General features: G+C 45.9%; 1 protein-coding gene across 1 annotated transcript in view; it reads left to right on the top strand.

Moving 5' to 3' along the window:
* LOC147124605 (low-density lipoprotein receptor class A domain-containing protein 1-like) overlaps nt 1–27,096 on the top strand; it is a 74,281-nt gene that overhangs the window by 39,261 nt on the left and 7,924 nt on the right. Inside the window, exons 3-5 of the mRNA XM_085990228.1 lie at nt 3,552–3,674; nt 11,186–11,323; nt 14,974–15,096. Of these exons, the coding sequence (XP_085846354.1) occupies nt 3,552–3,674; nt 11,186–11,323; nt 14,974–15,096 (384 nt within the window). The remainder of the gene's footprint in view (nt 1–3,551; nt 3,675–11,185; nt 11,324–14,973; nt 15,097–27,096) is intronic.

Raw genomic sequence — 27,096 nt, 5'->3', positions numbered from 1 at the left:
ATCCTCCACACTAACATCTGGGGACTTATGCCAAATCTGAGACATAGTCACAGAATCATACCTATCAGCCAACATCCCAGACTCCTCCATCAACATCCCTTGGTCCCACCGGCAGAACAGGACCCAGAGGTGAAAATTTGGCATTACTGTGCCAGAGGTGATGGCACAATAGTTTACAGTCAGGAGGGAGTGGCCCTGGGAGTCCTCAACATTGACTCCAGACCCCATGAAATCCAATGACATGGGCAAGGAAACCTCCTGTTGATTACCACCTACTGCCCTCCCTCAGCTGATGAATCAGTACTCCTTCAGTTAAACAGCTTGATAGTAGCAAGGGCACAGAACATACTTCAATGTCCACCAAGAGTGGCTCGGTAGCCGCACTTCTAACTGAGCTGGCTGATTCCTGAAGGATATATCTGCCAGTCTGGGCTTGCGACAGGTGATGAGAGAACCAACGTGAGGGAAGAACCTACTTGACCTCATCCTCACCAATCTACCTGTCGCAGATGCATCTGCCCATGATAGTATTGGTAGGAGTGACCAATGCACAGTCCTTGTGGAGACGAAGCCCCGTCTTCACACTGAGGACACCCGCCATTGTGTTTTGTGGCACTACCACTGTGCTAAATGGAATAGATTCAGAACAGGTCTAGCAGCTCAAAACTGGGCATCCATGAGGCGCTGTGGGCCATCAGCATCAGCAGAATTGTATTCCACCACAATCTGTAAACTCATGGCCAGCATATACCTCACTCTACCATTACCATCAAGCCAGGGGACCAACCCTGGTTCAATGAGGAGTGTAGAAAAGCAAGCCAAGTGTAACAGAAACACTCCTGAGGTCCCCACCATCACAGAATCCAGTCTCCAGCCAATTCAATTCACTTCATGTGATATCAAGAAATGGCTGAGTGCACTGGATACAGCAAAGGCTGTGGGCCTTGACAACATCCCGGCTGTCGTGCTGAAGACTTGTGCGCCAAACTAGCCTCTAGCCAAGCTGTTCCAGAATAGCTACAACACTGGCATCTACCCAATAATGCGGAAAACTGCCCAGGTATATCCTGTCCACAAAAAGCAGGACAAATTCAATCCGACCAATTACCGCCCCATCAACCTACTCTCAATCATCAACAAAGTGATGGAAGGTGTCGTCGACAGTGCTATCAAGCGGCACTTACTCACCAATAACCTGCTCACCGAAGCTCAGTTTGGGTTCTGCCAGGACCACTAGGCTCCAGACCTCATTCCAGCCTTGGTCCAAACATGGACAAAAGAGCTGAATTCCAGAGGTGAGGCGAGAGTGACTGCCCTTGACATCAAGGCAACATTTGACCGAGTGTGACATCAAGGAGCCCTAGTAAAAGTGAAGTCAATGGTGATCAAGGGAAAGCTCTCCACTGGCTGGAGTCATACTTAGCACAAAGGAAGAGATGGTTGTGGTTGTTGGAGGTCAATCATCTCAGCTCCAGGACATCGCTGCAGGAGTTCCTCAGGACAGTGTCCTACGGCCAACCGTCTTTAGCTGCTTCATCAATGACTTTCCCTCCAGCATAAGGTCAGAAGTGGGGATGTTCGCTGATTGCACAGTGTTCAGTTCTATTTGCAATTCCTCAGATAATGAAAAAGTTCCTGCATGCAGCAAGGCCTAGACAACATCTAGGCTTGGGCTGATAAGTGGCAAGTAGCATTCTCGCCTCACAATTGCCAGACAATGACCATCTCCAACAAGAGAGAGTCTAACCACCTCCCCTTGACATTCAACGGCATTACTATTGTTGAATCCCCCACCATCAACATCCTGGGGGTCACCATTGACCAGAAACATAACTGGACCAGTCACATAATACTGTGGTTACAAGAGCAGATCAGAGGCTGGGTATTCTGTAGCGAGCAAGGCAATTCCTTACTTCCCAAAGCCTTTCCACCATCTACAAGGCACAAGTCATGAGTGTGATGGAATACTCTCCATTTGCCTGGATGAGTGCAGCTCCAATAACACTCAAGAAGCTTAACACCATACAGGACAAAGCAGTCCACTTGATCGGCACCTCATTCATCAGCTTAAACATTCACTTCCTCCGTGGCTGCAGTGTGTACCATCTACAAAATGCAATGCAGCAACTCGCCATGGCTTCTTCGACAGCACCTCCCAAACCAGCAGGCGCATGGGAACACCACCACCTCCAAGTTCCACTCCAAGTCACACACCATCCTGGTGTGGAAACATATCGGCATTCCTTCATTATCACTTAGTGAAAATCCTGGAACTCCCTCCCGAACAGCACTGTGGGCGTACCTTCACCACACAGTCTGCAGCAGTTCAAGAAAGCGGCTCACCCCACCTTCGCAAGGGCAATTAGAGATGGGCAATAATTGCTGGCCTTGCCAGCGAATTCCTCATCCCGTGAATGAATACATTTTTTAATCTGCACTCAAGTAGCTATTTATGTCCTAAGTGTCAATCCTCACCACTGTATTTCATTAACCGTGAGGGATTTCATTCCTCACTGTTAATGAAATGATGAGGGTTGACACGTAGGAGTCTAATATCCGCGTTCCCTTTCACAATTAATGGGAATGTCTAAGATTGCTTCTTGGTGACCAGGGTTATGCAATATTACCCTGGCTCATGACCCACTGTGTCATGCAGAAGATGAGTGTTACAATGAAGCAAACTAATGGTATGTTGAAAGGACAATTTAAGTGCTGTGACAGGTCCAGGGGTTCTTTCCAGTATTCTCCTAGCACAATGTCCAGACTAGTAATAGCCTGCTGTGCGCTCCAAAATTTTGCTCAGCAAAACGACTTACAGATGGAGATTGCCGAGGAGGAAGGAGAGGCAGAGGCTGAAACCATCGAGGCAGACGGGTGGGACGTGATGGAAATGCAGCATCTTCACAGTCAGCTTCAGGTTGAGATCTGTGAAGCTGACTTTGAGAAACCTTCAGTGATGTGTGACCTATCTCTTGCCATTGCACCTCAAACATCAAAGTCACCATTCTGTAAATCGCAGGAACCATTTTCAGTCCCTCACTTTTATATTGACATCTATGACTGTCTGAAAGAATCTAATGCAACATGTATTATTAGCAGTTCCAGTTTATATTGTGAGATGAAATGTGGTGATGCCTTCTATGGTAGAATAGCCTATTGACACAGTGTAGACTCACACATGGCCATGAGGATGCGATACCAGAGGGCTGGTGTCCATGGAATCAATCCTCTATCAAAACTCAATGCCTTCAGGAAAGGACTGGAGAACATTTGAGTGAAAAACTGGTGTTACAAATAATTTTAGTTCTTTTTAACTTATTTTTAAAAGGGATCCTAATGGTGAGACTCCCTCTTTCAGTATTAATTTCATGTACTGAAATTAATGGAAATACTTTGAGCATCTAACATTTTAATTCACCAATTATAGAGTGACTGTTAACTAACAATGTTTGCAATTACTTTGAAGGGGGTGGAGGGCTGACCCCTACACATTTACCATGGACAAATTCCAGCATTTGAAAGATGACCTAATATAACCCATTTTTTTTTAGACTGCAGGAACTGCTGTCCCTGGAGATGCCTCTTAATCACATGTATAACCATGCTCATTCTTGGGGCAATGGCCGCTGCTTTAGCCTGTGCGATTGTATTTGGAATACCACCCAAACAGCCAAGTATGTAACCATAATACAAATGTGTTCAGCTTGTTTAAAATAAATATTGTTACATTAAGAATAATGGCCACCTGGTAGAGATTACAACATAGAAGGTTCAGATGATAATCATGGGAGTGAAACTTGAGCAGTTTATTCCTCCTCCTCCACAGAGATTAGATACAGCTTTGAAAGCATGTTCTTTCCTATACTGCATAGTACATACTTTGCAGAATCATGCTATTCTATTTTGGGTCCGACACTGGTCAGTCACAATGGTGACAGTCAATGTACTCATGTCATGGAAGTACGAAAATGTTCACACAGGATTAACAATGATGATACCGCTTCTGCAAGTTTGTCAAGAAACAGCCTGAAGAGCACTGCTAGAAAGTTTTGTGCCTGGCCTATATATATTATTACATATTTGTTGGAAGTGTCTTTCTACCTCCTCCAATAGCTCAGCTGAGCCAAACAGATAAAGAAGCTCTGGAGTTCAGTATCTAGCCTGTGGTGAGCTATCTGGACTCCGCTGAGGTGAGGGCAATTGGCTATAATGTGCCACATGTGACTGTGTGTTACTCATGTTCTTCCACTTATGAAACAGTCTTTCATTGATCACTTGTGTCCATTAATCTCATGCAGTATGAACATCCAAATGTATTTTATTGTTGTGTCCTATAGCTTTGGTGCATTGTGATGACTGGATTTGATAAATTATTTCTCTGTATAGCTGTTATACAATTAATGCCAGTTATTGCAATTTGTATAAGTCACAATAAATTATAACTTTTATGATAACCTTCCTTCTGTTGCATTATGCTTCCTGAAATCAAACTAGCATGCCCCAGCTTTGTATTAATTAATTTGATGATCATTCTCTTGCGGGGGGGGGGTGGGTTAGCTAAACAGGGTCTCTCTGTAGCCAAATTGACTTCAAGGTAACACACTTGGTGATGGGCGTTGGAAGTGTGTCCTTCCTATGTAGTGAACTGTGTAATCAGATAACTGAGCCAGCCAGGTTCGCAATTCCGGAGTGGTGTTGATGATTGACCAGCCAGCCTGGCTCATTGATGAGACATGAAGCATGTCAATGGGAGCTGAGATTCTTCCCACTCAACTGCAGATAATTCAGCAAGCCAATGCCCTAATGAGAAGCTGGGTAATCAGCAGGAACCTTCGAAGTGCTCTGTGCTTACATACTGTATATGACAGCCAATGAAGTACTTTTGAAGTGTAGTCACTGTTGTAACTAGGAAATGTAGAAAAATGTAGATGCAGCATGTAATGAAATCTGTTTGTCTTGATCCTGTATTCGTTTTGCACTCATGTATATTACCCTCCCCCACTGTGTATAGTTTCACTTCCTCTTTCCCGACTAACCTGGGAGGTTCCAGGTCTTGGCTCTTGGCTCCGCCCCTGACTTCTCTTACATAAAGATCCCAGGATCTGTATGACTCATTCCTGTGAACCAGTCGGTGTGTTGAGATGTTAGCTCTGATCTTAGTGATTAAAAGCCAACTTGTTTAAGTCTATAACTTCTAGTTTTGTGGTTATTGAAGGCCCATCAATTTTAATCACTAAATAATACTAGGATGGATCGACTCCTAAAGCCAGAGCGTCTGGACTTGGATCCACATTCTGCTGAAGCATCAAATCAATTTGGACACTGGCTCAAATGCTTCGAACTCTTCGGGGGGGCCTCATCCGCTAGTGAGGTAGATAAACTGAGTCTACTGACTACTCGCATAAGTCATTGGATTTATTCGTTCATCCGGGACGCCACCTCTTACACGGAGGCCATCACTATCCTGAAGGCCCAATACCAGAGGCCGGTAAACGAAGTGTACGCCAGACATCTGCTGGCTACACGCAGGCAGCGACCAGAGGAATCAATGGACGATTTCTTACAGGGCCTAAAGGACCTGGTCCGGGACTGTAACTGCAAGGCCGTGACGGCCAACGCGTACTCTGATGAATTGGTCCACGATTCCTTCATCACGGGCCTCAAATCAAATTATATCCGGCAGAGACTGCTGGAGAAGGAGGTCCTGGACTTAAAAAAGGCAGTGGCCACTGCGCGATCGCTGGACGTTGCCCAGAGAAACTCTGACTCTTATTCTTCCGGCCATGCGGCCCTCACCGCCTCATGCGCGCCGAGGGGGCAGCCATCTTGGAATCAGCCATCTTCCCCATCCAGGTCTCAGACCAGCTCTACGCCGCCGGAGTCCCCACACAGAAGTTCACCCAGGAGTCCTACTACAGCGGCAATGTCTCGAGGCCCGAAATGCTACTTCTGCGGCCAGGCCAAGCACCCCAGACAACGATGCCCAGCGAAGGACGCTACATGCTTCAAATGTAAGAAAAAGGGGCATTTTAGCAAAGTCTGCAGGCGGAATCCGATTCCCAACTCCGTCACCGCCTCGAGCGTGCTGTGCGGGCCACCATCTTGGGATCCACCATATTTTCCCGACTCAACGGCCGCCCAGGGCCCAACAGTGGCTTCAATCACGGTGGATCAATCCAGGCCACACCCATTGACAAAATCCATGATGGACATACAGGTAAACGGGAATTTAACAAAATGTTTAATTGACTGTGGGAGTACTGAGAGTTTTATCCACCCTAGCCTGGTACGGCGGCACTCATTAATGGTAACCCCTACATGGAGCAGAATTGCTATGGCTGCTAAGCCCCACACTTCGGACATTTTGGGCTACTGTGTGGTAACACTGACTGTAAAAGGCACGGACTACAAGGATTTTAAACTCTTCGTGATGCCAGAACTCTGTGTTAATGTAATCTTGGGCCTGGACTTCCAGTGCCACCACAAAAGTGTCACGCTAGCATATGGCGGGTCCCAGCTGCCACTCAGTCTGTGGCCTATCAACCTTAAAAATCAGCCCGCCCTCTTTATTCGCTAATCTCGCTCCGAACTGTAGGCCCCATAGCGACCAAATGTAGACGGTACAGTCTGGAAGACAGACACTTTATCAAGGCGGAAGTGGACAGACTCCTGCGGGAAGGCATTATTGAATGCAATACCAGCCCGTGGCGTGCCCAAGTAGTCATAGTTAAAAATAGCGAAAAGAAACGGATGGTAATTGACTACAGCCAGACTGTTAATATTTATACCCAGCTGGATGCCTACCCTTTACCCCGCATATCAGAAATGGTCAACCAGATTGCGCAATACCGAGTCTTCTCGACTATCGACCTCAAATCCGCGTATCACCAGCTCCCCATTAGAACGGAGGACCGCCCATACCCCGGCTTCGAGGCGATCGGGCGCCTCTACCATTTTCTCAGAGTGCCCTTCGGGGTAACAAATGGGGTCTCGGTCTTCCAACGTGAGATGGACCGCATGGTTGATGAGAATAAACTACAAGCTACCTACCCCTATCTGGACAATGTCACTATCTGCGGGCACAACCAGCAAGACCACGATCTAAATCTTGCGAGATTTTTAAAAACTGCCCTAAAGCTGAATCTAACCTACAACGAAGATAAATGTGTCTTCAACACAACCCGTCTCTGTATCCTCGGCTGTGTGGTGGAAGATGGGGTAATTGGACCGGACCCTGACCGATTACGCCCCCTAAAGGAACTGCCCCTGCCACACAATCCCAAAGCTTTAAAAAGGTGCCTGGGATTTTTTTCATATTATGCCCAATGGGTGCCCAATTACTCTGATAAGGCCCGACCCCTCATTAAATCGACATCCTTCCCACTATCAGCTGAAGCTCGGGAGGCTTTCACCAGTATTAAACAGGACATTGAAAGGGCTGCAGTGTGTGAAAGCGATGCGTCAGACTTTGCCTTAGCTGCGACCCTCAATCAGGCTGGGAGACCTGTTGCCTTCTTCTCCCGAACCCTTCAGGGACCTGAAATCAGGCACTCTTCTGTTGAGAAGGAGGCACAGGCTATAGTGGAGGCAGTGCGGCACTGGAGACACTACCTAGCCGGCAAACGTTTCACCCTGCTCACCGACCAGCAGTCGGTGGCTTTCATGTTTAATAACAAACAAAGGGGGAAAATCAAGAATGACAAAATACTCAGGTGGAGGATCAAACTATCCACGTTCGACTATGATATTATGTACAGGCTGGGAGCCCTTAATGAACCCCCAGACGCCCTATCGCGGGGAATGTGTGCCAGCATTCATACGGACAAATTACAGGGTCTCCACAACGACCTCTGTCACCCAGGGGTCACCCGACTATACCATTTTATAAAGTCCCGCAATCTGCCGCACTCCATCGAGGAGGTCAGGGCAAAGACCAGAGCCTGTCGCATCTGTGCGGAATGCAAGCCTCGTTTCTACAGGCCTGACCGTGCACACCTTATCAAAGCCACACGGCCATTCGAGCGCCTAAGTCTGGACTTCAAGGGACCCCTTCCCTCTGCCGACCGTAACGTATACTTCCTCAATATCATTGATGAATATTCCCGCTTCCCCTTCGCCATTCCCTGCCCAGACATGACCAGTGTCACGGTCATCAAGTGTCTCTGTAATCTATTCTGCATGTTTGGCATGCCGAACTACACACACAGCGATAGGGGGACGTCATTCATGAGTGACGAGCTGCACCAGTTCTTGCTCTCGAAGGGGATAGCCACTAGCAGAACCACTAGCTACAACCCCCGGGGTAATGGGCAAGTGGAAAGGGAGAATGCTACTGTTTGGAAGGCTGTCACGTTAGCCTTAAAGTCAAAAGGCCTTCCGACCTCCCGCTGGCAGGAAGTCCTCCCAGACGTGCTCCACTCCATAAGGTCTCTGTTATGTACTGCCACTAACGCTACCCCTCATGAAAAGATGTTCGTTTTCCCCCCGGAAATCCACCTCGGGCATATCTCTACCCGCATGGCTGACGTCTCCGGGGACAGTACTATTGCGGAAGCACGTGAGAGGCCATAAAACGGACTCCCTTGTGGAAAAGGTACAGCTCCTCCATGCAAACCCTCAGTACGCCTATATCGAATACTCTGACGGGTGAGAGGACACTGTTTCCATAAAAGCCCTCGCTCCCTCGGGGAGCGGAGAGAACGATGGGAGACTACCCGATGAAGACCTACACTACAAAGAGACAGGACGCCCAGAGGTATCAATACCCAACTTTAACCTGGAGGACACTGCAGATAACCTGGAAGACACTGCGGAGGCCCGGACAACGGAGGAACCAGAATCCATTCCCCTAGAGGCACCCCAACCGGCTTTGCGCCGATCACTGAGAACTGCAAAACCTCCTGACAGACTCACTTATACCAACTTTTAAGAAACATCACCCCGATGGACTAAATCTATAGAAGGGGTGAATGTAATGAAATCTGTTTGTCTTGATCCTGTATTCATTTTGCACTCATGTATATTACCCTCCCCCACTGTGTATAGTTTCACTTCCTCTTTCCCGACTAACCTGGGAGGTTCCAGGTCTTGGCTCTGCCCCTGACTTCTCTTACATAAAGATCCCAGGATCTGTATGACTCATTCCTGTGAACCAGTCGGCGTGTTGAGATGTTAGCTCTGATCTTAGTGATTAAAAGCCAACTTGTTTAAGTCTATAACTTCTAGTTTTGTGGTTATTGAAGGCCCATCACAGCATATGCCACCCCAACCCCCATTCCTCACACACATTTTCCCTAGTGGATCTGGTGCAGGTCTGCAGCTGGTACAAGGAGGGGGGAAGTTGTAGGGTAACAGACAAATGGCCATTAATCGGTTGGCTGGAGTCTCCCACGTGGTGAGGGGGGGTTTTGCAGAATTGGATTGAGGTGCTTGGAGTTTGTCCCTAGAAGCAAGTAACTGATTGGGTGGTCTGGAGTTATGTGTGCAATAACTCAAACTAAAACCAGGTGAGATGTTTTCCTGTCAAGTCACAAGTAAAACCAGCAAGCAGAAATTCCTAAAGATCACAAAGAAAAGCACAGATAGGAGAGATCATTTGGCCCAAGTAACTCATCGTTCAATGGAAACTGGGGATTATCAATGATGATTTGTCATGTAATAAACTTCCAGTGATTACACTATAATCATTAATCTCTCATGTTATTGTGTATCAACTATGCATTGCAAACCGGCCATCTGTGTCTGCCTATAAAAGGGCCAACATGGAATAAACCAACCTCAAGAATTCAGTTTACTTTACAAAAGAACCACAGACCGATAGAAGTAATTTCAAGAGTACAATCTTATTTGGGGATTGTAGATAACAGTTATAAGTCACTCAAGATTTGTTGTAATGGTTTGTGTTGTCATCTGAACACCTCAATGAGATTATTGCCTTGCAATCACTATTAGCTATCTGATATTCCTTATATAATTAAAAAGTAAATGTAATGGGGGTTATTTTAATGAAAGGATGAAACCAGGCGCTAAATGGGTGCTGTGCAAATAAGACGCCTATTTGAAAGTCTGGTTTTAGCATGCAATTTTGGTCGTAATTGCTGATTACCATAATTTAAACTTGCCTGCAGGTGCTAAAGCAGAGACACCTGCAGGTTTAGCACTCAAGCATTGATCAGAAGCAATTTTCATGGTACAGTATATGTGGGCTCCACGCACCCACTTCCACTGAAGGTGTGGAGTGGGCTGGCTGACATACAGCGGCCCGTTTCAGGATGGCTCAGGGACCATGTGAGAGGGCACACAGGTTCTTGGACCCAGCAATGGAGGTCAAGGTGGAGGAGGTCCAGAGGAGGAGGGATGTCCTGTGCTGGCAGGGGGGAAGGAGTCCACCTCGCCTTCCTGTCCCTCTCTCCTGCAGCAGCTGGTGCTGCTCTGCCTGGCCTCATGTCCTCCTCCCATTCCTCCTGTAAACCAAGGGGTCCCCTAGCAAAATGCCCATGACCAAGCACTCCCTTTCTCCTGGTGACTCCTATAAGGTGTCCAATAAGGTAGAATAACACAGCACTCACTCTTTTTAGGTGAAGCCCTCAGATAATTTCTGGAATAAATGTTAATACAGAGAGTGTTGGTGAAGTCTTGACAAACTGTCCCAGAAAGTCTCCCGATGTGTTTCAAAAGTCCTCTTCAAACCTCCAGCAGCAAGTGAACAGTGAAAGGTGATATACCTTTTAAGTAGCACTCGAAATGCTCTGCAACAACTACTTTACTTCCAATCAGTTGGTCGCTGTTAGGAGAGGGCGTTCGTTTAAGTGCTAGCCACCAAAATGCCATGTAGCCTCCTGAATGAGCACTAGCAGCCAATTTAAGCGGCAATCAGCTGCTTAACGATCCTCTGGGCGGCCGTTCCTAGCACACCAAGGTGGTGTCTTGCGCTAAACGCGAGCTAAACCGGCGTTGCAGCTTAAGATCCCCATCTTGGCCACCTCGGAGGCTCTTTAGCACCTAAAGTATCTGGGGAAAAATGCCCTCAATCTGTTTTTGAACTTAGCAGTAGAATCACAACATTAGTTATTCTATACCAACAGAGCTAAAATAAGGAAACCAGTTGCTTCAACAGGTGATATAATTCTCCTTGCCAGTAATAGCCAAAATGCATTTTTAATCTACCCATGTCTCTTTGCTTTAGTAACCCGTCAGTGTAAAACCACCTCAAACTCGGATGGCTTCCTGTGTGATGACCGCAGAACCTGTATCACTTCCACACAGATGTGCAATGGCAAAGTAGACTGTAGCAATGGGGAGGATGAATCAAACTTGTACTGTGGTATGTATTTTACTCAAGTATCTTCAATTCACGTTTGCACATAGGAAAAGGTTCTTGTTACATCTGAATTTTTTATCTCAAAGGTTTACTGTAGGATACATTACTAGTTATTTATTTTGCTGCAACATATTATAGAAAGCTGATTTGTGTACAGTATTTACTGGTCTTGTGGAAGATATAATTACATGTTTACATCCCTTAGGCCTAAGCACCGGTACAATGTCAGTGACCAAAGCTTCAGATTCTTGTTATCAGTATATCATTTGCTGAGTTCATATCTCTTCCTCTCTCTTGCCGGCTCTCGTCTGTAGATTGGCAGCCTTAATGGTCAACATTCTTTTTGTTTATCTTCTATTAAAGTTTAACAGGAAATAAACAGCACCATCCTTCAATGGTGGGTGGCATTTGACACTTCTATTATGTTCTGCTTTTCTTCACTGAGGGTTTGTGTATCAGAACTTCTCTCTCCCTGTGTGTCTGATCTTCTATCTCTCCCTATGTCTGAACTTTTGTCTCTCCCTTTGTATCTGAAACTTCCTGCCTTACTTTGCATCTCAATTTCTACCTGTTTTTTGTGTCTGATATTCCTGCACTGTCTCTCCCTGTGATTCTGAACTCTCCTTATTTCTGCCTGGACTGCTCTCTACCCTCCTGCGGGTCTGAACTTGTCTCTGTTTCCTTGTGTGTCTAAACTCTTTCTTTTTCACTGTATGAGTGCACTCCACTTATGGGTTGAAATTGCTCTGTGATATTTATAATCTTAAACCCAAAACACAGCAACAAACCCAAACCTGAAGAACCAATTCAAATGAGTAAAACCAGGAGAACTAGGGAACTAAGCAACAGCTGGCCTCATGGGACAGTAGCAGAAATTCACATTTTAAATTTGCAAAATTATGAAAAAATACACAATTAATACAAGATGCACACTGATGTAAAAAGAATACTGAGCACTTGGTTTGAGTATAAAACAAAGCTTTAATCAACTGTTTCAAAACCATGAGATTTCTAGTTACAATCACTAGTTCCTGGTTACAGAAACATCCTGAGCAAGCTGGGCCCACGCCCGAGTATTTATACTCCTTGGACGGCACCACCAGCTGGCCGCCCCATGTTACTTCATGAGTCATGATAAGATTCATGACACACACTCTGTGTTCAAGCATTACAATTAATCAGTGAGTTATTGGGCTGCCTCAGATAGTTTATTTAGCACAATCTTTTTACCGAATAGTAGTTGGTATGATGGCACATTATCAAGCTTGAGGCTTGATTTTAATAGCCCTGAGGAGGTGGGTCTGTTGTGAAAATCGGAAAAAATGGCTTCAGACTGCCAACCCGCCTCCATCCCACCCCCACCCGATTTTCGTGAGTGTCGGGTCAGCCACTCCCAAACTGACCCGACTGGAACTGGTGGGACAGGTAGTTAAGGCAGTTAACAGACTGTTAATTGCCTTGCTAATCCTATTTTTATAGTGGTTTTCCATTTTCGTGCTTCTGGCTCCTGTTTCCCGTCTTGTCAGAAACAGGCCAGCTGCAAGAAGACGAGTTTCTCGAGGACATGATTTGTAGTCATTATTGGTGCAGAACTTTAAATGTGCTCCTGTAACATGGCTGACAATCAAATGCAACAACCTTGTTGTTGGAGGTTTGAGATAAGATTTTGCAAATCTACTGACCTTGTGACTGTTCAAGCTGACACCCATCTGCAGTGTGACCTGATTGGAATAATCTCAGGCCACTTCGAATGTGCGCTTGCAAGCTTCTTGCCTCAACTGAAATCTATAGCAATGGGATGGGAACCATTTACATCCTCTCATCCTGGTCGTCAGATTTGGAGGAAGAGCAGCCGTGGCAGCACCACAGCCAGCCACAACAGCGGCACCAGCACCAGGAGTGCCAACCTCCTCCTCACTCACCTGAAGCTGCACTGGACACAGGGCACCAGCCCCTGACAAAAATTGCTGGCCGGGAGGCCATCACCATGGCTAGATTTTCTTCACTTGATGCTGTAAACTCAGGCTGCCACTTGATGCGCCAGGTTGACACCATCTCACACCAGCACTGTGAAGCATCCCTTTAATGTCCAAGCCATTAAATGCACACAAATCACTATAACGGGGGTGGGGGGTGGGGGAGAGTTATGACTGAACAATCACTGGAACTCAGTAAGACACTTCTCAATGTGCGCTCAGATCTGTCCAATAAGGGGCACTTTTGGAAAAAGATAATTACACTGTATGCCAACACATTACCAGAAACTTCACAGGAACATCTGCTAAACCTCTCAAGTGCCTACCCTTGTGTGTTGTTAGTTGGTATGCTTGCAGTAGGATGAGGGTGAGTGTGAGGGGTTGCTAGTGAGATGGAGAAATGATAAAGTAGATAGAAAGGGTTGGGTGGAGGTGCAAGGTAAGTTAGTGTCCTGGGGAGGTCTCTTCCGCCCTTGGAAGGGAAGAGAACCTCCCTGCGTGCTGTGACTCACTCCATAAGCATATGGAGGGAGTCATTGGAGAGCCTGGGTGCAAGTGTTCACCTTTGTTCAGTGATTGTCAGTGTTTGCAGCACCTCAATGCTGTCAAACACTGACAGATCAACTGTCAAAATAAAATGATGCATGGTCCCTTTAAGGAAACTGGCAGATGATGCATCATCAAATGACGCCATCAGACCCGCTTCCAGTTAATTGGCCAGTAAGGCGGGCTTAACAAGGCCAATCAAGGGAAAATCACGACTGTAGAGCAGAGGCAGCTGGGGGCAGGACCGGAACCAGGAAACCAGCTGACCCGCCTCCATCCCACCTCCAGAATTAAATTTGCGGCCTTGGAGACCCTCATGGATGGGTAGGTTGTAAACAGTACTGTGAAATTATTAACTTATTAAATGCTGCCCTCACCTAATGCCCACAAGTACACACTTCAAGAAGAGATCACTGAATAGCAGTTGAGAGTGAGAACCCTGACTGATCTTTCCCAGGGTGCTGAGAGCGATTGTAGTGTTCAAATTTCTGACCCATATGAGATTAGCTAACTTAGCACAGACTGGGAATCAAACCTGGACCTTCTGGCCTGCGTGGCTTAGTACTGCATCACTTGGTGCCTTTACCCACCAGAACACCAGAAAGCTTTCTAAAGCATATTCTAATGAAACTGTGTAGCCTAATAGTTATGGTACTGGACTGGTAACTCAGATATCATGGCAAGTTGTGAAATCAATTGAATAAATCTAATAATTTGCAGACTAGCTCCAGAAAAAACCCAACTGGTTCGTCAATGTCCTTCATAGAAGGGAGCTTGCCTACCTGGTCTGACCTACATGTGATTACAATTCCACATTGTATGGCTGACTCTTAATGCCGTCAGAGCAAATAGGGATGGGTCGTAAGTGCTGCCAGTGTTGCCCATGCCCAAGAACAAATAATTTAAAAAAATAATTTGAGATTAAGATTGCTGGAAACTCCAGAGAAACAGAGTAACTGGCTATTTCTGCCATTTCTCCAGGGACTCTGCCAATCTTCTGCTGAAAGTACACTGGCAGATCAGGAAAACCTCCATCGCAATTCTACCCCACTGTCTGTAATTTTATGAAAAATGTATGGAAGTAGCTTTGACCATCACACACTTTGCCACATCTTTATCTTTCCTTACCAGGAGACCTGCCTAACAGCCTCCCCAGACATTTAGTTTTTATGTGTGGCAACCAGAAGTCCTGGACCTATATAGATGAAAAGTGTGATGGAAAAAATCACTGTGGAGACTGCTCCGATGAATCAGGTAATCTAATCCTCTTAAAGCATTGTTTCTTCATTATGTTCAGGCACCATATACCTTTACTACAAATTTATTACTACATGACCAAATATGTCTTTTTTTTGTCATCCTACCCTTCCATAAGTCATCCTGGGACATACTCCAAGCGGACAGATTGTTTTCTCCTAAACTTTTTCTGGACCCGGGTCACATACCTCAACTTCTCAGAGGAGCAGTGCTTGTGCAGCTTACTGTGAGGCTGTAACTGCACTTGTGTTACTGCTGTGATCTGGCCTGGAGCCCAACAGATGAGGAGGCCATGCGTTGTCATTGACAGCAAAGTTACAATGGTCCTAAACTTCTTTGCCTCCAGGCAGGTGATATGGCACATATTAGCCCATCTGGCATCCATTACATAGGATTACATAGGATATACGGCACAGAAACAGGCCATTCGGCCCAACCAGTCCATGCCGGCGTTTATGCTCCACTCGAGCCTCCTCTCGTCTTTCCTCATCTAACTCTATCAGCATAACCTTCTATTCCCTTTTCTTTCATATGCTTGTCTAGCCTCCCCTTAAATGCATCTATACTTTTCGCTTCAACCACTCACTGTGGTAGCGAGTTCCACATTCACACCACTCTTTGGGTAAAGAAGTTTTTTCTGAATTCCCTATTGGATTTCTTGGTGACTATCTTATATTGATGGCCTCTAGTTATGCTCTTCCCCACAAGTTGAAACATTCTTTCTGTATCCAGTCTATGAAAACCTTTCATAATTTTAAAGACCTCTATTAGGTCACCACTCAGCATTCTTTTTTCAAGGGAAAAGAGACCCAGCCTGTTCATCCTTTCCTGATATGTATACCCTCCTGTATATGTACAGGTTGTTGGCTTTTTGGGAATCATTGGCTTCCCCCAAGTGCAAGTGCGATTAGATTGCACACATTTGGTCATCAGGGCACCTCCCTAAAAGCTGGCCATATTCCTTAATCAAAAAGGATTTCATTTGCTGAATGTCCAGCTTGTAAGCAAATATAACTTGAGGATAATGGAGCTGTGCTTTGAATATTGTTTAGGTTCTGGTTACTAAGGTTCAAAGACAGCATCAAAGCCCTGGAAGCAGAAGGGCCATGAGTTTAATCCTTAGTTTTAGAGGACTGAGTTCTGAGGAAAGGTTAGAAAAAAAGTGAATGTAAGAGGTGTATAAGATACTAAGTGGGCTACTATTACTACTGCTTTTGCATGACGGGAAAAGCTTATAATGGGATGTCGAGTTAGGCTATCCATTCGATGGCCCCCTGAGATGCCGAGTGGAGAAATGAGGTGCCTCACCCAACTGATCTTCGTGGGCAAGTTGGTGTGATGTGTTCAGGAACTCATGGCCACAGTCACACTTTGGGTCGTCTCTCATCTTCCACTTGTGGAGCAGGTGGCTGCACCGTCCATGCCTTGTGCGGATTTGGTTGAGCGCTGTCTACTGTCTTCGAGGGAGGTTGAAGCCAGGGACCTCTGCTGTTGGGTTAGTGAAGAGATGTTGGTTCTTTATGTTGCATGTGTCCCACGATTCCACCCATCTGGATAGTGGGTTGATACCAGCTGCATGAATATTGGCTGCTCTTTCCCAGGATGGCCGACGTGATTTTAAGCGATTTTGTGGTGGGTTTTCAAGTCTTGGTGAATGGGAAGGTTGCTGTTGCTGATGATTGTGTCCATCTCACGGAGCACGGTGGAGTCGTGGCGAATGGCAGGTGGGGCAATGTGGGACAGCACCGGGAGCCACTCATTTGAAGTGGACTTAAGCGTCCCTGACACCATCCTCATGGCAGCATTTAGCTGCACGTCTATGATTTTTGTGTGGTGGCTGCAGGACCATGAGGCAGACCAGTATTCTGTGGCAGAGTAGACTAGATCCACTGTTGCGGTACAAAATGTTCTGGCTGTGCTCCCCCTTGACGTTCTGGCGAGTTTTCGGACCAGGTTCAGCCTGGTTTTAACGTTTTGGCCAGTGTTGGTGAGATGAGACGGACAGGTGAGAATCCTGTCCAGGGTGACGCCCAGGTATTTTGGGTGGGATTCATGGGTAAGTCGCTTTCTGCCGAAGGAAATATTGAGTTCTTTCCCGGCGGCGTTGTTGTTCAGATGAAACGCCGGCACAACTGTCTTCTCTGGATTGGGACGGAGGCACCAGGTCCAGAAGAAGCATTCCAGTAGGTCCAGGTCACTTGTGAGCATCCTACTTGCTTCCTCTAGTATTGATGCCTGCATCAGCAGTGCTATGTCATCAGCCTAGGTGAACTTCCAGGATTCATTCGCGGGCATACCCACCGTATAGATATTGAAAAAGGCTGGTGCGAGCACCAATCCATTGTTGGCAGGCCATTGTTGAGCATTCGTGTTCGGCTGGTCTTGTCACCAAGATAGACACGGAACTTATGGCTGCTCATTAGGGTGTTGATAAGCCTGCTTCAGTAGCAGGCCTTCGCACCAGTGTCATATGCCGATGACAAGTCAATGAAGGCAGCTCCAGTCTTCAGCTGCTTCTGGAACCCTGCCTCAATGTTGGTAGGACATGGGGAGAGAGAATTGCAGACGGAGTGAATACACATGCTGAAGATGGGCTGCTGAGATTTTAGTGTTTTTAGTGTCTAAAGTGGGGAAAAAAAAAAGTTTCATTTCATTTCAATTTTTAAAAAGGTTTTAAAATTAAATTTAGTTCTAGTTAAGTTAGTTTAGTTTAGGTTAGTTTAAGTTTAGATTAGTCTAGACAAAGTAGAGAAGGAAAAGACCGCCAGAAAGACTACCAAAGAAAAAAAAACCCAGAGGAAAATAGAGGAAAAAAAAAAGCCAAAGCAAAAAAAAAAGAAACAAGAGAAGAACTACACAAACCAGTGAACGGCAGCCACACGGGGCTTCAGCAGCGGTGGTTGAGTCGGCGGCATCGGGACCGAGTTCGAGGAGGCGAGGTGACTCGGGCCGCAGCCCAGTGGTCCAGCAACCTGCACAGCCGAGGGGACTCGGGCCGCATCCCAGAAATCGGCACAGCCGAGGAGATCCGGAACGCAGCCCGGCAATCGGCACAGCGGAGAGGACTCGGGCCGCATCGCAGAAATCGGCACAGCCGAGGAGATTCGGAACGCAGCCCGGAAATCCAGCAATCAGCACAGCCGAGGGGACTCGGGCCACAGCCCAACAATCCAGCACGGGAAAGGCCCGAGGAGCCAGGCCAGCAGGCACAGAGACCTCTGAGGAGAAGGAGAGCAACCAGAAGGCTCGCAACCAAGACCGTGAGTACAGGGCCCAGGGAGGGAGGCCCAGGGAAAGGCCCGAGGAGCCAGGCCGAAACAGAGGCCCAGAGACCTCTGAGGGGGAGGGGAACAGCCCGAAGGCACCGGGAAACAGTGGCTCACAGACTCAGACCTGAGAAGGGTGAACCCAGGAGCCGAGGCCCAGGGACCACGGGGTCGGAGAGGGGGACCGGGAAAGTTCGCGAACAGGGAGAGGGTAACACCAAACCCGGGGCCCCAGAAAAGCTTATTCTAAGATCAACAATACTTTACCAAAAATGAGCGAATCAGAAGATCCACAACAGCCCCGCTTCCAGATTCCCCCCAACACCACAAAAAAAGCTATAAAAACGATCAAGCATGCTCAGATGAGAGAAAAACCAGAAACTCTCTTTACTGACTGTTACAACAATGGGACAAAAAGTAACCTCATATTCTACTCAGATCAGCCAGCGGCTTGGATCAGAGCAATAAAATCACACTATACCAGTGTTAAGCTAAAAAATACTGCAAATGGGTCCATAATGAAAATTAACACACCAGGAGACAGTTCAATCACGACTGTCAACGCGTACAATACCGGAACAATATTAGTGCAAGGCAACCTCGACAAATTTGCAACGGCCTTCAGGACACTGAAAAGATCAACTACGAGGGGAATGAACAGCCCCAGAGTGGCCCGCACTCCCCCCAACATTGACAACTTACCAGGAGAAAATCTGCATGGTCAAGGGATGAACGAGCCACACAGTTCAAACCAGACACTAACCCCGGGGAACCACAGCCACACGATACAACTGACAAACCCCAGCATAACTACCACGGAGGAAGCCACACATAGTTCCCCTACCATTCCCAGCCCACCAAGAGAAGAGCAGCATAGCCAGGAAGTGAGTGAGCCTTCCAGGGCCGACCAGCTTAGCCAGGAAGTGAGTGAGCCTTCCAGGGCCGACCAGACACATACCCCGGGATCACACAGCCAGATACAACCAAAAGATAAATTTTATCAATTAGAGATAGAGATGGTTAAACTTAGAGAGGAGGTCCTCAAATTGAATGACAAACAAAAGCAGGAGAGGGAGAGACACAAGAGAGAGCTGAACAGACTTGATAACCAGATGAATCTACTTAAGAATCAGGTGAAAGAGCTGCAGGAAAAAGAAGAGAGCCATAGAGGAGAGAAAACACCATTAGACCAGCAACCAGAGACTAGAGATAAGACAAGACAGAGCCGGACGGAACGGCTGCACTCCCACACGGAACAAAAGCAACAGACACACAATACAAGGGGTGCCACACAGACCGACCAGCATGCTGACTCGCAATCTTCCCCCACCACCATGGAACCACAAGCGAGCCGCTCACAAGAGGTACGCACACACCAGACACCCCAGCCCAGCACACACACTATGAGTCCAGGCGAAAGCCACCAGACAGTAAACACAAACAAGGCTGACGTCGTAATACTCATAGACTCAAATGGGAAATTTCTATGGGAGAAAAAGCTCTTCCCTAGAAGTAAAGTAGAAAAGATTTGGTGCCCAACAACAGACAGAGCCATGGGATGGCTGACCAAAGCCAGATTAGGCTCCCCCCAACACATAATAATACACACGGGCACAAATGACCTAAAGGCCAAACAGAAAGAGGTAGCAACATCGCTCAGAGCAATGATTAGGAAGGCAAGCAGTACATTTCCAAACACTAGAATCACTGTTTCCACAATATTGCCGAGAACAGACTTCAACAACAACACAATTCATGAGATAAATGCCAGCATAGCAACAGAATGCGAATCAAACCACAACGTACACCTGGCCCAACACCCCACCCTCGATGAAGAATGTCTTTACGACCACGTCCACATCCAAAGGCAAAAAATATCGATCTTTGCTAAAGCCCTGAAGGACGTCGCTTTTAACCGGGTCCATACCCAGACTCCAAGAGGACCCCCCCCCGACCACCAGAGATCAGCGGGGTACATATCAGGAACACTACAAAGACCACCACCACACCAACCGAGACCGGAGAGGATCCCCATGCAAAACAACATTATCAGACCTGCACCACTCCTGTCCCACAGGGGAATAGGACCGCTACCAGCCAGACAGAGGGAGAGATGCACAGGACGTACGCAATACCTCAGACAGAAACAATCCATTAAGAGACAATAAGCAGATGTGCAGCAGCATCTACTTCCACCTTATGGATCAAGGACTAATTAATAGAAAGAACTGTAACCAAATTGTATTAACTTTTGTAGACAACTGGGGTGATCTTTTTTTTCCCCACACTTAGACACGACAAACACGTACCACTCTTTAACCTATCATAGAAAAAGATAAAACTTAACATGAAATCCTTATATATTTCGACCTGGAATATCCAAGGTCTACGCTCTTCACTGCGAGAAGTGAAGAGTAGGACCCCAGAGTTCATAGAGGAAACTAAAGATCTAGATATTATCATTTTACAGGAAACTTGGTATAAAGGAAAAGGACACACCGGCTGTCCCCAAGGGTACACTGAGCTAGTGGTCCCCTCCAATAAATTACCAAGTGTAACCCAAGGCAGAGACTCCGGAGGCATACTGATCTGGTTTAAAACAGAACTTAAGAATTACATCAAATTTATAAAAAAGGGCGAAAACCATATGTGGCTCAAACTTGAGAGGGAGATTATCTCAAACACCCAAGATGTTTACATTTGCGCACTTTATATCCCTCCAATCGATTCCCCGTACTACAAAGAGGACACCTTCTCCAACATGGAGGGGGAAATTATCCAATACCAGGCCCAGGGGAACGTGTTGATCTGTGGGGACCTCAATTCAAGAACGGGCGAAGAACCAGACTTCACCAATAATCAGGGAAACAATTACGTATTCGGGAATAACCACTTTGACATCCCTTCCCTTCCATACAGGCATAACTGCGACAAGCAGTCAAATACCAACGGTAAACAGCTACTACAGCTCTGTCGAAACCTGGGTCTGTACATTGTCAATGGTAGGTTCATAGGAGACCTCCTAGGAAGATCGACCTACTGCTCACCTCTTGGCTGCAGCACAGTAGACTATATGATTACAGACTTGGACCCATCCTCTTTCAGAGCATTCACAGTCAAACCACAAACAACACTGTCAGATCACAGTCAAATTACTATGTTTCTCAAAAAGACAGAAACAAACAACATAGAAACACAACCCAGTAAACTGTACAACACCAAAAAATCGTACAGATGGGCCAAAAACGACACGGAAAAATACCAGAAAACAATTAGCAATGCATCAACTCAAGCTCTCTTAGACACCTTTCTGGATAACATATACACTCACAATAAAGAAGGCGTAAACCGGGCAGTTAGTAAACTAAACAATATTTTTGATAATTTGGCAACAAATGCAAACTTGAAAGCTCGCAAGAACAAACCCAAAACAAAAAACTATGAAAAATGGTTTGACCATGATTGCCATAACATGAGGAAAAAACTTAGAAAACTATCAAACCAAAAACACAGACATCCAGAAAACGAGGAATTACGCCTTACTTATTGTCAGACGCTAACACAATACAGAAACACACTCAGGACCAAAAAAGAGCAATTTATTAAGAATACACTCAGCTCCATGGAGGAATCCATTGAGTCGAATTGTTTCTGGGACAACTTGAAAACACTACACAAAAAACAACACGACGATTTGTCCATTCAAAATGGGGACACATGGGTAAACCACTTTGAAAAATTATACCAGAAAAACACACTAGGACCAGAGCAACACCAAATACGCAAAAAACTTGAAAAGCTTGAAATGGCCATAAAAGATAACCAAAACCCGCTAGACGCCATAATAACAGAAAAAGAACTTCTTGAAAAACTCAAGGACCTGCGACCAGGAAAAGCTTGCGGGACAGACGGCATACTAAACGAGATGATTAAACACGCAGACGACAAACTGAAACTGGCTATCCTAAAACTCTTCAACTTGGTTCTGAGTGTCGGTTATTTCCCTGACATCTGGAACAAAGGACTCATAACACCCATATACAAAAGTGGGGACAAAATCGACCCAAACAACTATCGAGGCATCTGTGTAAACAGTAACCTGGGGAAGGTATTCTGTAGCATCATAAACAAAAGACTTATAAACTTCCTTGAAGAGCACAATGTCTTGAGTAAAAGCCAAATTGGATTCCTGCCAAACTATAGAACATCCGATCATATCTTCACCCTACAGACCCTAATTGACAAACACGTTCACCATAACAAAAGCAAAATCTACGCATGCTTTGTAGATTTCCAGAAGGCTTTCGACTCCATCTGGCATGACGGTTTATTCCTGAAACTTATCGAAAGCGGGGTAGGAGGGAAAACATATGATGTAATTAAATCAATGTATACAAACAATAAATGTGCAGTTAAAATTGGAGACAAACAAACAAAATACTTCCCACAGGGGCGGGGGGTGACGCAGGGCTCGCCAATCTCACCGACACTCTTTAATATTTACATTAATGGATTGGCAAAACTACTTGAACAATCTACAGCACCCGGCCTCACCCTATATGAATCCAAGGTTAAATTCCTCCTCTATGCCGACGACCTGGTTCTGCTGTCACCAACTAAGGAGGGTCTACAGCAGAACCTGGACCTGCTGGAGTCGTACTGCCAGACTTGGGCCCTGACAATAAATCCCCAAAAAAACAAAGTCCTTGTGTTCCAGCAAAGATCCAAACAACATGGACCCACAATAAATTTCACAGTAGGAACAACCAAAATTGAACAAACCACTCACTACACATACTTGGGCTTAAAAATCAGTTCTACGGGAAACTTCAAACTGGCTGTGAGTGAACTGAAAGAGAAAGCAAGAAGGGCTTTCTATGCCATCAAAAAATCAATCCAAATAGAAATCCCAATTAGCATTTGGCTCAAAATTTTCAAATCAGTAATTGAACCAATTGCACTCTATGGCAGTGAGGTCTGGGGACCACTAACACAACAAGATTTTGCAAAATGGGACAAACACCCAATTGAGATCCTACATGCGGAATTCTGTAAAAGTATCCTCCGGACTCAAAGGAAAACAGTAAACAACGCATGCAGGGCGGAACTAGGCCAATACCCATTAATAATCACTATCCAAAAAAGAGCCACCAAATTTTGGAATCACCTACAAATGAGCAACCCCCAATGCTATCACTACGACGCCCTGAAATGCCAAGAGCTGACCATAAAGAAGAATACCCTCAGTCAACTAGTCCTGGGACTCAATAAAGTAACTAATAACAATACTAACAATAACCAGCCCCAGGACAGTGACAGGGTAACACAAAGAATTCGACCCAACACAATCGTCGCTGAGCAAAAGGAAAAATATCTGTCATATTGGGCAGAAACAACAAAAACCCAAAGCAAACTCAATTGCTACTTGGTCCTAAACAGACAATACAACATAGCTGATTACCTGACCATGGTAAAGGATAACAAACTGAGAAGAACCTTGACAAGGTACAGACTTAGCGAACATAGCCTAGCGATCGAAAAAGGCAGACACAGGCAGACCAGGCTGCCAAGAGAAGACAGGATATGCTCTCACTGCAGTCAGGGAGTAGTTGAGACAGAGATGCACTTCCTCACAGCCTGTGGAAAATATCAGGGCATCAGAGAGAATTTCTATCAAAAATTCTCACAAATATGCCCTGAATTCAGAAATCTGACTGACAACCAAAAACTCCCATTCCTACTGGGGGAGGAGAGAAGCTGTGTAACACTGGCGGCACACTATGTTACAGCTTGCCATGAACAGAGAGACAACCAGTAAACTAAGACAAGAGTATATATAAACAAGGCGAAAATATATTTATAAACTCAAGGATATACCTGTTTAAACACTGTATGAATGGAACCGCGTTTATGTGTTCAACCATAAATGTATTTTGATGCTTTGGCAACATAAGATGTACCTTATCATGCCAATAAAGCGATTTGTATTGTATTGTATTATTGCAAGGACCTGATCAGAGCAGCTTCTTCCCTCTCTGAAGCTCCCCTGCTCGTTTGGGTGAGCGGCTTCTAAAACCAGTTTTATCCAGTTACGTATGAGCCATTCGACAGAAGGGCAATGGGCCAATAGCTTTTGGGATCATTGGCTGGTTTTCCTGGCTTTAGGATGGCAACGAGTTTGAAATGGCACCAGACTTCCAGGATTATCCCAGTGTCACGGATATTGGAGGTGAGTTTGGCAAGACACATCCGTCTATTTGGGCCCTGGTTCTTGAGCAATTCTGGGTAGATGCCATCGATCCCAGCAGCCTTTCCAGACTTCGTGGCTGTCAGTGCTGTGTCCACCTCTTCGGTGGTGAAGGCTGCCGAATAGGTGGTGTCCGGAGCGGGTTTTTGCAGAGAGAGCTTAAGCTGCTTTCTCACTCAGCATTTGTTTTTGGTGGTAGTCGTTGACTTTGAGTTGGTTAGGAGGCAGGTTACAAAGGCATCTACACGGACCTTTGGTGCTTCATGTGGGGGCAGTGAGGTGGCGCCAAGCCGACGGAGCAGGTTCCAGGGTTTCCTGCTGGAGTGTGAGAAATCCAGGTTTTCGGTGGTTTCTTGCCATCGTGCTAATCTGCCGTTTTCTAGGGAATCCATGAGTGCTGTTGCTGTATCTGGGTCTTGAGCGACATTGAACTCTGCCAGTAGTCTCTCGCTCTCCTGGGACCAGCATGGCATGTATTCTTTCCTCTGGCCGCGCGGGATGCTTCTGGCGGCCCCCACTTTCAGCAATCGAGCAAAACAGTCGTAGTTGTTTGGGGACGATGGTATTCACTGGATTGTGTCCTTGACAATGTTCGTGAAGGTGGGTCATGAAGCCTTACGGAAGTTCCACCTTGGTTTCGGCACCTCGGTCCCTATATGTGCGATGCTGGCTCGGTGTTGTGAGTGGGTAAAGTTCTTAAGAATCTTCCAGGAGCAGGTGAATTAAACTACCTGCTGTCCAGGATATCTACCCCGAGAGGTGCCGGGGGAAGGCCCTGAGAATCATTAAAGACGCGAGCCACCCCAGCCACAACCTCTTCACCCTGCTCCCGTCCGGTAAGAGATATCGAAGCATACGGTCTCGTACCAGCAGGTTTCGAAACAGCTTCTACCCCCAGGCCATAAGACTCATGAATGTATAATTTATTATTATTTATTACTGTTTTATTTATTATTACTGTATTTCTATTAGTATTTTATCATTGTTATGCCATATTTATTCCAATGTTGGGAGGACTTGTAAAAATCAACATTTCATTGTGCAGTACACACGTCTGCTGCATATATGACAAATAACATTGAATTGAATTGAGTGGCTATCCTTTGCTGTCACTGGTCATGAACAGAGGTCCGGTGAGTATTCCTTCTGCCAGCGGGAAAAAAAAGGTGCCTGGAGTTTGGCATCGTAGACGAGATGGACATCGGAGGACAGCACCCAGTCTTCCAGTGGTTCACCCCCTCGGTCTACTTTTTGGTAGCCCCACATGTAGTGGTGGCTGTTGAAATCGCCGATGTAGATGGCTGGGTGGTTAACGGTTGGTAGGGCGATGGTTGGCCATGTCTCCATCAGCGGCTTGTAGACGTTCATGACGGTCAGCTTGCCCACTCTGATTAGATGGAAAACGGTGAGCTGTCTGCCGGCGGGATTTCTTCAGCTTTGGTAATTAGGTCGGCCTGGATGTATGTGGCCATACCATATTTTGCATGGTATCGTCACACTATCATGTTGAATCCATGGATCCGGTGTTGGTTGGGTTCAAGAAGGTTGGTTTCTTGGAGGGCAGGAACGTTGATCATTTGCGTTCTAAGTTCCCTTGACAAGACCTCACAACTCGCTCTAGATTCAATATTGAGTTGATAAATGCGGAGTGCCAGGCCGATTATCTTGGTTGGTTGGTCCTGAAAGGGACCTTTGGTTGACATGTTCGATGCTTTCATGCTTTTCAAACCAGGAGGCCGCTTTCGGGCATTCGATCGTCTGATTGATGACATTAACTGGCAAGTTCTCGGTGAACTAGCACACACAGGGAGACCATGTGTAGTTTTTCATCAGCTCCCCACTAAGTGGACTAGAAAAGTTAATCCTGAGAACTATTTTCAAGATAAATCAAGACTGCAGGCCACAAATACTAACTGGTAAAATGCAAGTTCAAGACTGATGTCAGGAAGCACTTGACTACAAAGTGATTAATACCTGGAGTGGTCTTCAGTGGAGGCAAAAGCTCTGGAATCATTCAAGAGGCAGTTAGATTTCATGATGGGAGGGTTATAGATTTCTATGGGAGGAAAAGTTAGGTGTGCCAAACCTTCTTCATCTGTATTTAACTTTGTGGCGGGAAAAGTTACTGCAATCTATATAGCTTCTAAGTTAATAAATGATCGAGTAGAATTGAAAATGCCACTATTTCAAGAGGGAACTCGGTAGTAAATGCAGCGTGCTGTGTACTGAATGTTAGTACATTGGATCTCCCCAGTGAACAACCATAAAAGCTAAGGAGCAGGAATAGCAGGGCTGGAGACAGTAAAGGTGAATGAAGCCAGGAAGCAAGAACATCAAGGCCAGGGTTGGTAGCACTTAGACCAGGATCCCTATTCCAACAAACACAGCTAAAAGATGTACAATTTCTTCCAACTAACTGTGAGCAAGGCCACAAGATATTCATTGGTTTTTAATAATACACAGATAGATTAAAACAGTGCATTA

This window comes from Somniosus microcephalus, chromosome 1, assembly GCF_052327205.1.
Source record: "Somniosus microcephalus isolate GS21.2 chromosome 1, FLI_Smic_1.0, whole genome shotgun sequence".
Lineage (NCBI taxonomy): Eukaryota > Metazoa > Chordata > Chondrichthyes > Squaliformes > Somniosidae > Somniosus > Somniosus microcephalus.
Note: the sequence above shows the minus strand (reverse complement) of the source record. Positions and strands in the feature narration are given on the sequence as shown.